The sequence below is a fragment of the Lichenostomus cassidix genome, chromosome 1 (genome assembly GCF_008360975.1).
Source record: "Lichenostomus cassidix isolate B80296 chromosome 1, HeHo_3.0, whole genome shotgun sequence".
In the NCBI taxonomy this organism is placed as follows: Eukaryota; Metazoa; Chordata; class Aves; order Passeriformes; family Meliphagidae; genus Lichenostomus; species Lichenostomus cassidix.
The window spans coordinates 68,400,168-68,412,282 of NC_139479.1; the positions used below are offsets into that span (position 1 = coordinate 68,400,168).

Below are 12,115 nucleotides of genomic sequence, written 5' to 3' on the forward strand. Positions count from 1 at the left end.
CCCAGAATCCTCTACATACACCACATGAGAAGGACCTCTCTGCTAAACTGACTTTACAATACAAGAGATGCCTTTGCATTCTCTTGGTCTCTTACCTGTTTGACGAGTTCATTTTTCTGGACCCTGAATTTTTACAAATGAGAGACACAACCAGTCTTTCTAACTCTTCACCGCTTCCCAAGTTGTATGTTGCTTGCCTGCATCTGAAAGGGATCGATTAGATGATTGTGAACCAAGGTTATCTGCAGAATTCACATGGTGATGGAAGAGAAATGTATCATTGCAGAAATAGTTTTAGGACAGTCCCCTGCTACTCCCACTCCTCCTACCCCCTCTAATCAGTTAAAGAAGGCTGCCTGAGAGTCTTGGTTTTTCGATTATATTGAGTCATAAATCTTGATGTCACTGTTGAAGAGATGACTAGATTTTATAACTCCTCCTACCTTAATTGCCAAAAAAATAGTAAAATGTTTAAGGAACAAATCTGTAGGATCCTTAGACCTCTTTGGCATGTTGATTTTCTGAATGTGACAATCATTTTGATCAAAAACCAATTTAGTAGCATTTGAGTGTTGTTTGTGTCCCAGGAAGCACACCTGAGAGTTAGGGAAAACCACAAATTATGAAGGAAGCTGCAAGGTAACTGCTCATTTAATGCCTGTTGAAAGTGTCACTCTGCCCTAAGGTGGAGAAAGGTATAGTAGTCCTCCAAAAATTTACAGTTTCAGGAAGAATTGTTGAGTAAGATGGAAAGAAACAAGATCCCGAGTACCAAAACTCACCCTTTCTGACAAGTGTAGTGTTAGAAAAAGTATTTTCTTTCTCTATGCTATCTCATTATCTCTTTTCAATCTGTCTCTTAATATAAGTCACTGTTTCTGTGAACATGAATGAAATTCTATTATCTAGCTCAAGTGGGGTTGAGATGGGGGTGGCAAAATCCTCTGCAAAGACTATCTTTCCTGAGTTTAGTTTTACTTTGCATTAATTTGTGGGTGTTTAGGAAATAAACATTTGTGAAATTTGGGTCCCTCCTTGTTTTGTATTGTTTCCTGTGGCAGGACGTTGTGTCAGTCCATTTCCCATATTAGCTCCATGTGGATCACTGAGGTGCCTGTTTCCCATGTCTTAGCATGCTGCAGATGAGAACAAATAGTTGCTATTTACAAACACAGAATCCGAATCAGGAAAGTTGATATTGTTTGTACAGGAAGTCATCACTTATTGTTTTAAAAATGTTATTCATTTCCGTAATTGGAGTGATACTGAATATGAACTGGATTAAAAAAAAAAAGACCAAAGACCAAACCACAAAAACCCACTAAGTCCTTTGGTTCAGTAATGAGTGAATGCTACAGCAGAAAATGAGCACAACAGACAAAAACAAAACACAAGGCGATGAGAAGGAGACTGTAAGTCCCACAGGCCCTAGAATGACTTAAAGCATTTCTGAAGTCCTGCTTTTGGGAATCAAGAAGAGACAGGCTGATGATTTGCCTTGGAGGAGCTAGTCCTGACACCACCCTTCTTTCAGCTGGAGAGGTCACTACTGAGTTGCAGAGGGGAGCAAGTGCACAGAGTGTCTCAGCAACTCTTGACCCCACACAGCTCAGGAATTGAGACATTAAGCGAGGGAAATTAATTCTCTTAAGCGTCTTCAACTTTGCCTCAAGTAAACTGATGGCCTGACTTCCCCCATGAGCCATGGGAAAAATCTGAAATGAAGCAAAGCCTCTTCGCCAATTTCTCTACTGTCTTGGACCCAAAACTGCTCAGAGCTTTGTTTTGTAAGGCAACTGCAGCCTAATAGTAAAAAGGAAAGATTTGCAATGAGCACTCACTGCATACATTGCACTGAGGCATGGGGAATTTTCTGCTTGAAAAGAGATAATGACGGAATGAAGACATTTAAGAAACACCAAATTATCGGCAGGCTGTTCTGAAACCTATGTAAATTTCCCTGGGGACAGTACTAAGGGCTTTTCTTTCTGTCTGCTTTGTCCCAATATCTCCAAGGCATTTTTGAATTGCCGGAGTTCATTCACTCTCTTCAAAAATGTGTAGTTCTCTTAATTCTCTACTCTCATAATTTCTTGCCTTTGAACAATTGCTCCCATGGTATCACAGAGGAAAATCCTGTAAGTTCAATTACATCAATATACCAAAGCTAGATTTTTGCATGAGTTTAAGCAAGCTGTGATTCAAGTTGAAGTGTTGCTACTTTCTGTGATGAAGACAGCTTTCAGAGTAAAATCTTAATTCTGCTGCAACAGAGAACATAATTCTTCTCAAAGTGAAATTGTATTTGACTTTAGGGCAGTAGCACATTTCTCAGTCAGTGCTCTCCCCCTCCTTTGTCTTTTCTCATGATCCCGCTGTGTATGTCTTCTGGTCACTTACTTTTCCTTGCAGAATGAGATGTTTTAAAATCAGACATCTAAGCTGAGTCAGCTGTCTATTCTCTTTCTATGCTTAACACAGAACAGAAAGAGCTTCTGGTATGTGCTTCTCATCACTGATTTTCAAGAAACCTGGAGAACAAGCTTAGAATAAATTTCTTGCTTTGAGATGACTTAAGGCAGGTGAGACAAATTAGAGCTGGGTAATTAAAAGTACAGGTCCTGAGAATACTTGTGCTCACCAATGCCTAGAATGTCAAACATGCCCACTAATTGCATGTGTTTGGCTTGATGTATGTGTTGGGCTTGGCAGTCCAAAACGGGCTTTATCATTAGGGAATGGTTCAAAATACAAACCTTTGAAATCCCAAAACACCTGGGATTCTGAGCTTGTTTTCAAGCTCTGTATGCTGCAGGTTCTGAGCGTGTTAGAACTTCCTGGGCATCCCCATGGGAGGTCCTCCTGCTGACAGATAGTTGGCTCCAGCCCTAAAACTGACATACATTTAAGATTTAGCTTGGGTGGATTGACTCCTGTAATCCTAAAGATACTATTGTTGCAGAACATGGAGGGTATCCAAAGAGTCCTCCAAAAGGATCTCTTTAGATCAGAATTATCAAAGTCAAAATAATTCAGCAGGTAAAAAAAGCAGTAAGACAAAACACCCTGAGAGCTTACAGAAAGGGAGATTTTTCTTCTTTTTCCTTTTTCTTCTTATTCACAAATGACACACTGATAAAAGAACCTGCTAAGGCCTGGGAAACTCTTCCTCCCCTGTGCCTTTTTTTTTGTCTTTGCTTTTGGCACAGTTTTAACATATGAGCGGTATGGTTTCGGCTTCCACCGTCGCAGTCAATACTATGATAGCGCTTCTGTTATGAAGAGGAAACTCGTTGGAATTAAGCTATGTTGCAGCTGTATCAAGTATGCGGACACATTTTTAGTTTCTAATGAGGTTCCTGTTACAAAACAGAGACCTCTAGGACTTGCTGACGTCAATCGCCTATAATTGCCACGCTTTTGTCATTGCTTTGTATCACATGGACTTTGTATCTCAGGACACCGTGTGGGGTGGAGCATGTGCAGACACCTTGGCAGCATCAAGTGCTGTGCGCTCACCCCTCCATGGCCCTTCTCCCCCACCAAGGCTCACAGCTCCTCCTGAAGCAAATACCTTTCCAGGATGAACCTTCATAATGGAGGGATACATCTGAAAGAGCATTCCTAATGTCTGTTAGCCTTTCTAGGGATTGCTTGCTGAACATAGTAATTGTTCTAGCATGGATTTCCTGGCTAATATGACTATTTTTCCTGAAGAGTTCTAACTGTGTTTTGTTTGTGTCATGGTACTATGTTGATGATAGCATAGTATTACCAGAGGAAAACAAACCAATCTTGCCTAAAAATTGTTGCACAATTATACTAGAATTCTTTGTATCTGAATGTGTTCTATATATAAAGTAATAATCACAGAAGTCCAGGTAAAAAAAATGAAAAAAAAAGGTGGAACAACCTTCTTCCAGAATAAGACATACAAAATTGGATTTTTTTTATTTAAGGAAATTAGGCATATAAACCAGTTCAACAGATACATTTCTTAGGACATGATTCATCTCATGGTAAAACAGATGTCTAAAACAGGTCAGATGAGTCCCATTGCAAAATTCCTCTGTTCTCAAAAGGGACAAAACTAATGGTTTGGCTTCTAATTTAGTGAGAAGTGTCTGTATTGTAGATGGGCAAGTGAGGCTGGAATGACGCCTGGTGTGCAAAATTCTTTTGGAATTACTTCTGAAGAGCCCCAATAATTTATCTGGGATAAATAAAGTTAAGGAGGTTTAATCCCTACAATAGAAAGGGAGTGTGGCAATTGGCCCATGAACTTCAATGAAGTCTGCATGTCTGTTCTTTACTAAAGACTGTGGTCCTTTTCACGTGCATGAGGGAAAAGGGTGTTACGTGGATGTGATGAAAATATTTTACTTCTTTTAGCCTGAAAAGAATCTTAATGATGAGCCAAGTGTAAGTAGGTATTTTGGAAGAGCTTCAGAGGATAAGCTTTCATAGATTTCAAGGAGCTTAGATTTTCCTGCAGAGACTTTTCTTCTTGCTAATGTATGTATAAGTCCTCTGACTTACATAGCTCAGATTACTGAAAACAAAACAAACCCAAGAACAGTAGCTGAAGCTCGTGGAAATAAAAACCCTCTCCATCTTTTCTGAATTTGGCATTTCAGTGTTGGCTAATTTAGTTGTTTGTGCAAACCCCATAAATAGCCTAGACAGGTTACTGATACCAGACATAATATTGCTTGTGTTAAGTCCCTTATCAAGTTTTTATCTGGCTGCCAACTAGCTTAGTAAAAACCTGCTATTTATGCTCTTTAACAATTTAGTAAATGACCTTCATGGATTTTGTGATTCCATGAGTGCTCTTTGTGGTTTCATGTTGATTGTGACTGAGAGATATTGTGAGGAACACAGTCAACCCTGCACACAGTCATTACTTCCAGGCATAATTAAAAAATACGCTAAACAGCCTCTTAAAGTAACCTTTAACTTATGTAAATATTCTGGCTGTCCAGCTTTCATTTTGCTACCTTCACAGGCAGCTCTGAAGAAAAAAAGAACAAAACAAACAAACAACAAAACAACAGCAACCCAAATCAATAATTCATAAAAACAAGGTCAACCCCATTAGATCTTGCATTCCAAATCCCAGTAAAGCTGAATGTGTAACCCCTATGTAGTCTTCAGAATAGATGAGTCTGCGACATTCCTTTTACATCTATAGCTTTCTGAACATAGAATTGAGTGGTGATGGCCCAAAAGACTGCTGGCAGCAGATTAAGTCATCCCAGATGTGCTGCCAGCCAGCTGTGTGGGGAAGGATGGCATTTATCACCCCTCAGGAAGAAATTGAGAGGAAGTGTAGTGGGAGCTAGTGGCAATAGCTGGGGTTGTGATGAGAAGGGAAAAGGGGGAAAAAAAGCAAGGACAGCTTTTGCTTGTGGGACAGAAGAATCCCATGTTGTTGGCAAACCCTGCCAATTGCATAACCTGCCCTGGCACTGCTGTGTGTTCACCTTTGCCTGATCCAGGCTGGTAAAGCCCACACCAGATTCTGATCTTGAGGCACCAAGAGTACCCCATTATGGCCTTTAAGATGGAAGGAGAATAAAATCAAAGGGAATCAGGAAAGGCCTCCACGCTCATTATGAAAACAAAACTGTGCTAGGAAACACGATGCGTATTTCTTTTAATCAAAAGCAGGAAGACATTTGGAGCACTCGGGGCCATCGATTGCCCTCTGGCCCACGGCGGAAGTCCCCGGTGATGTCAATGGGAGCTCTGCACGCGAATAGCGGGGGCATGGCGACGCCTTGGCGCACTCGGCAGGGAGTGTAGCAGGAGGGGCTGTGACCGAGCCTCGCAGCCTACCAAGGGCAACCAGAGCGCTTAGCCCGCTTTTAGACAGCGCTTTGTTGACTTCTCCAGGCGTGGACGTGCGTTTCCACTGGTGAAGAAGAAAGAAAAGCCAAACATGGTGTTTTATGCTGGTTTCCTGTCCCTGCCTTTGGACAGGCTGGAATCCTGCAAGGTCTGAGCTGCACAGCCCCCACTGCCTTGATATTGGCATCAGTCAATGGTGATACTCTGTCTGCAGACAGCACCGGCAGTCCCCAGAACAGCTCTTCCTCACACTTACAATGATCTGGAGATTATGGTACAGGAAACCACTTTGCAAAGCTTGCTCGTTTCGGGCAGGAGCTCTTAATTTTGTGACAAAGACGAATGAGTCTTTGGGGAGTAGTAAATTGGTTTGTCTGGTGATGTTAAGGGGCAGGTGACCTCTTCTGTGGCTGCAGCCCCTGAAACAAAAAAGGTTCTTTTCCCTGTGCTACAAACAGGTTCATTCTTGGTCTTTCCTTGAATCATACTGAAGAGGAAACATCAGCCTAACAAGTCCTCAGGGCATTTTTTATTACATATGCATCCTCTATTACTCATAAGTTCCTTTTGCTATCTCAGTGGACATTTAACAACTATTATTAAATCATACTTTGTGACTTTCATTTCAGAAAGTTTGTGTAACAGTTTCATTAAACCACTTTAGGAAAACTTTTTCTGTATCCTGGAGTACATTTGAGGTGCTCTGCCTTAGGATTCTCACCAGTATAAATTAGAGCAGAATCTGTTTCTCTTCCTGTTTGATGTCTCAAACAAAAATATTATTGCATATAATAAGAAAAGAGGATCCTAAGGGCAGAACAGTTTGATGACACTGGGAAGTGCCTATCATATTTTGAAAGACAGGCAAAAGTAACTTACTTGAAGAACTACTTGAGTGAACATAGGTCAACATGCAGAAGTTTGGGTCCAGAACACTTGAATCAAGTATTCCAGTTTGAGGTTTTATAAGGGATCTGTTCTTGCTAGCTTTACTAATTTCTTATCCAAGAAAGATTTCCACTGTTATTTCTAAGATTTTTGACTGAGTGAAAATAATTGGATTTGCCTGAAAAAACATTAGAGCTGTAGATAAGCACAGAATTAAGATCTAAATGTTCCACTTTTTTTAGGAGTTAAAAACCAAACCTTATGTGAATTTGGAGGCAGTCTATCTGCGATGTGAGTCAAAATGAGCCTTCAGATCTGAACACCTGCAAAGAAGATTTGGAGCCAGAGCCTGTGGCTTGAGCCCCTCTTTGTTAAGTGGTCCAAACAATAGCAGCAGCAATGTTCCCTGTTCCCAGCGCAAGCTATTTATGACAATGCCCTTTGTTAAAGGGATTGTTCAAGGGACGGTAAATTACTCTGCCAAGCATTAGTTATTGAGTCAAGAGGAATTAATGTTTTCCTGGCATTTTCATTTACCTTGTCACATAAAAAAGAGACACATAGGTATTGTGATAGTGGGAAGGAGGAGAATAATTAACTCTCGGTAGTCTGTATTCTCAGAGTTGAAAATATGGCTGGATAATCACAGTAGATTCTTTCTCCTGATGCAGTCAACATGAATTTTTCCTATCAATTTCCTTGCAGACAGCAGGAACATGTACTTTGTAGGGGGTTCCTGATAAGTGAATTTCAGCTCACTTCCCATGTAATTGTTTTTCCTGATGATAATAAAATAGAAATGCCCTGAAATAAGAAGCACATATTTCAGCAGTAATGATGTTTCTGTAAGGGAAATAATGGATTCAACTGTCCTGAAATTTAAAGAAAAAATCAAAGTACTGCTATTGCTATTGAATGAAAGATACATTTTCAAATATTTAATAATAATTTGATGAACATATTTAGACAAAAGTGAACAGAAGATTGATTTCAGGACTTTGTTTAGCTTTCATTATGGACAGGGCTAGTCTGTTTTTTAAGCCTGTGTGCACTGTTACAATTCACATACACTGTCTTAAGATTTCAGATATTAACCTTTATTTTTCCTCCCTTGCAGATACAAGCAATCCATTTGTAGAGATGCACAGCGATATACCTAAAATAATAAACATGGCTGTAGGAAGAGAAATGATCATTCCATGCAGAGTCACAGCACCAAACATTGCTGTTACTTTAAAAAAGGTACCTCTATCCAAGCATGCTCTGAAAGTGTTACTGTGGATGATGTTTTTGTTTGCTTGTTTACAGCTATTGTAATGCTTTTGAAATATTTTAGCAATTTAATGTTTGTTATGCAATGTTTCTGGGTGTCAGTGTGTTCAGGAATATTTCAACCCTGCAGGTCTCATCTTGTGTCTCACAGAAGAGCTTCATCAAACTTCCTACACGTGTTGGGAATTTTCCGAAGAAACTTACATTTTTCATACTACTTTATTAAATCCTCACTGGCAAAGGATTCTTAAGCCCAGGAAGGAATTTCTTGTTAGGAGAAGAGATTTCCTCCCACCTCTTCCCCTGCCCTGCCTCCCTTTTCCTCCTCTGTCCTCTGGAACAGTCAGTGAGTCCCTGGAGACTTGCTGTGGCTGTACAAGGAACTCTGCAAGCCTTTGCCCTACCTCATTCCCACCAGAGACTTTGATTCTTCCTTTTACATATGAGTGTGCTTAGACAAGGGATGGCTTTTCCTTGTGGGGAAACTCTGCAGGGAAACTGCAGAGTTTGATGTTGGGGGACTAATTTAAAAAAAAAATTGGACATCTCCATGTTTTGGGAAAAACATTTGTCCCTAGGTGCCTTAAGAGTAACATGGATAGTTAACTGAACCACATGTATGTAGTAAAGTACACGGGATCAAGACAGAGAATGAGGAATTTTTTTTAAGTTGTCTTTTTTTTTCTTAAAAATTAGGTGGAGATGGCAATGAAGTTTAATTTTTAAAAAAGGGTGTTATGTACATAGTGTCAACAAAAGTTCATCACTGTTAAAAGGCAAAGAGGTTTGTCTGTTTATAGAATAACATGCAATTGCCAAACAGTATCACTGTAAGATACTTATCTAGTGCAACACAAGTCTTTGATTCTTCTTTGACTTTTACACCAGCCACAGATTTTACCAAGTCTACCAAGTGCTGTTTTGCTAATACAGATACTGATTTTGCTGCTTGGTTTTCACCATGTTAAATCCCATGAAAGAGACCAAAATGCAAAGAAAAGAAAGTGATCTGACTTGGGATGTTACCCTATGTGTGTAGGTACACACACAGTTTTTCTGCAAGAAAATGCACAAGATTATGTGGCAACAGAATCAAAAGCAACCTTCCCATAGAAGGGCTACTGTAAAGCAGGAACTTATTTGTGCACTGTAGTGTTGCATCTGAAATCTCAGCATATTAAATTTCTAGCTGAGAAAATTCCTGTCACGTTTCTTTCATCAAATAATATAAAAAAATTTTTGTCCCTATTTGGAGAAGATTGAGACATAGCTACTCTCGTTTTTCATATCAACTTGCCTTTAGTTTGGGATTGTGGTGTAAGGCACATCTTTATACCATCAAAACCAGATGTAATACTCTCAGAAGGAGAAAGAGGAGGTGGAGCCAAGTCTTGAAAGAAAGGATTGGTTGCTTACATGTTTTGCATTCCAGGAAAAAGAAATGTGTTCCCTAATTAATCCTAGAATTTCCTGAAGCTTGTAAGCTACAATGCATTACATCATATCTTACTTTGTTTATCTTCTATGACACCCTTATATGAAGATTCCAGCACAGTTTTACTCGCATAGCAATTAAGAGATGTGTTAAATGCATTCTACAGCTGCAGGCATATTACTGCTGGAGGAATTGCGAGAGCTATTTTGTGTTTTCCATCAGTAGTAAAGGAAGAAGTTAGTGTCCGCATAATGCAGTCCTTTTGAGCTGGAAAAAAAATCCCAGCTCTAATGTCATTAGGTTCTGCATTCTATATTGCCAGGAAGTAAAAATATGAAATATTTTTAATAATCTCTCTCTTCTGGAAGGACTCTCTACAACTGTAGGAGGACTGCCTCCAACATTTGCTCCTTTGCAGTGCTACATCTTAGTTTCGGTGGGCTAATGTGGGAAAGGCTAATTGTCCATCTTCAACACTATGAATTATTTTTTTTACCCAAACTGCATCTTTACCTTAGTCAAACCTTTTCAGATACTGTGTTGCTTTCATTTTCAGGCTGAACATCTGTGCAAATTGTATTTTATGGCATGGCAATCACATAAAACATAGGAGGGGGGTCTTGAAAAATAAAGAGGTTAATAAAACATGGACTGGGAAATGGGGATGAAGCTTTTAATTCCTATTTCAAATTCAGCCTTCAGGTCCTGCTATAACATTTATCTGCAGCAGCTGATGGCCTTTTCTCTTCCTTCTCATATGAAGAATTGTGAAATCGATAGTTTTGATATAATGCTTATAATACTTAGATATTCAGAGCCTCTAAAACCATCATTGCTATCAACATGATTTTGGCAGACTCATTCAAGATCCTTAAAATAAGATTAACCTTATTGCAAGCCAGGTGTGCTTACCTCTTCATTTGCTCTTATCTTGCTAAATGGAGAAGTATCACCTTTTGGTACAATGATTTAATCCATCTCTTTGCTATCCTTTTGGATTCTCTGTCATAAAAACAATGACATTCATGGGAATAGAGGTAAATAAGCTTCAGTATAAGGAATGAAAAGTGGAAAAATCCCAAGGAATGTTGTGAGTCACATATCTGGACAATCTGAATTCTTAATAATGCCACCTCATCCTTCCCAGATGGGTGGAAGGGGAAACATGAAGGAAAAGACAAGCATTCAAAACTCCACTGTACATATTTACTAAACTTTAGTTGTTTCTTTCCAATACAATGTGCCTTTGGAGATGTGGGGACCCACAGCCTGACTATAACTCTTGACCATGTGTACATATGCAGTATGTGGCAGTACAATGTTAATGCTACCAGGTACCAAAAACAGTCAACAAAGACTGAGCAAAGAAGGACACACAGTCTACGCCAAAAAGGGTTTAACTTTAAATAAAGTACAAAGAAAGTAAAAGGCCAAGACTGCACTGGGAACCACAGTGATATGGTTCACACAGATAAGTATGTAGACAATAAATTCCATGTTTACTGCGCCGTCGCAACAAGCTGATTCTTTGAATGCCTCGGACTCGCTGTTGCTTCCCATCTGCAAGCTATTATTGTAGCTGAATTTATCTTCTGCTGCTTCAATAGAAGCAGCAATGTTTCAGCGCAGCATTTCTTCACCAGTTTTCTACTTCTCTCTGTGATGACCAAATGGCCAAGATTTTTGACAAGGCCTTGAACTACACTGGCCATGCTGTGCCTGGGGACAGGGACCAGATGACCTCTGGAGGTCCCTTCCAACCTAAATTATTGTGTTATTCTGGGATCCTCGGTCCTGTACCATCCATGCAGTGGTGATACCGTGTTTCTAGTTGGTGGCCTGAAAGCTGGTTTAGGGCAGAGCAAAACAATTGTGGTTCTCTGAGAGTAGGAAACAGGTTATCTGAACCAGTGAGGTTGGCAGAGAAAAGCATGGAGAAGAGTTGGGTAAGAAGCTGAAGCAAGTAGGGAGAGAGGGTAGAGCTGTGAAGGGTGTAAGGTGAGCACCCAGCCACTACCCATGCTCTCATCTGAGACAAAGTCCTGGTATTTCCACCCTCTGAAAGGGACTTGTTGCAGTATCTTGGGGTTTCCCCCTTGAGATTTGGTCACAGATCAGCTGTGTCACAGTGGTCTTTTGCTAGTCAGAGACCTCAGTTTTCTGAAGTTCTCCTTAGAGTAATTTAGGGTCACGTTAGGCTTTCACAGGTGACTGAGTGTAACTTCTTAGTCTCAGAGCTGCAAAAAAATTATGCAAAAAAGATGTAGCTCTAATGGTTTTGAGGGGTCAGATGAGTAAACTGTACAGGCAAAGATTTACCTCCAGGGTAAGTAAGCTTGCTGGATATTCAGACAACTCACAAAACTACATGTTGCAAAACAGGACTTTTTCTGGGTGTTTTGCTTGTTTTTCTGTTCCTGGAGTAAGGTTAATGCAAAGTCAGTAATCCATCAATTAACTAATGAATGTGTAGTGAATGCATTCCTTGGGAAATATCAGTCTAGGAAGGCTCTGACTTGACTTTCTTCATGAAAACCTATATAGAAGTATGCTCAGGAAGTGTTTGGTTTCCTCCAAAGCAGGCTAAATCCAGCAAGTTCTTGAAAACATAACTATGAACTAGTTAAACCAAAGTTGAAATTTTGTTTTGTTTAGAACAGGAATGGC

At 39.9% G+C, this 12,115-nt stretch overlaps 1 protein-coding gene across 1 annotated transcript in view; it reads left to right on the forward strand.

The window, feature by feature from the left end:
* The window catches only part of FLT1 (fms related receptor tyrosine kinase 1), a 111,927-nt gene that overhangs the window by 16,168 nt on the left and 83,644 nt on the right, over window positions 1-12,115 (forward strand). The window contains exon 4 of the mRNA XM_085062264.1: window positions 7,859-7,983. Within this exon, the coding sequence (XP_084918390.1) occupies window positions 7,859-7,983 (125 nt within the window). The remainder of the gene's footprint in view (window positions 1-7,858; window positions 7,984-12,115) is intronic.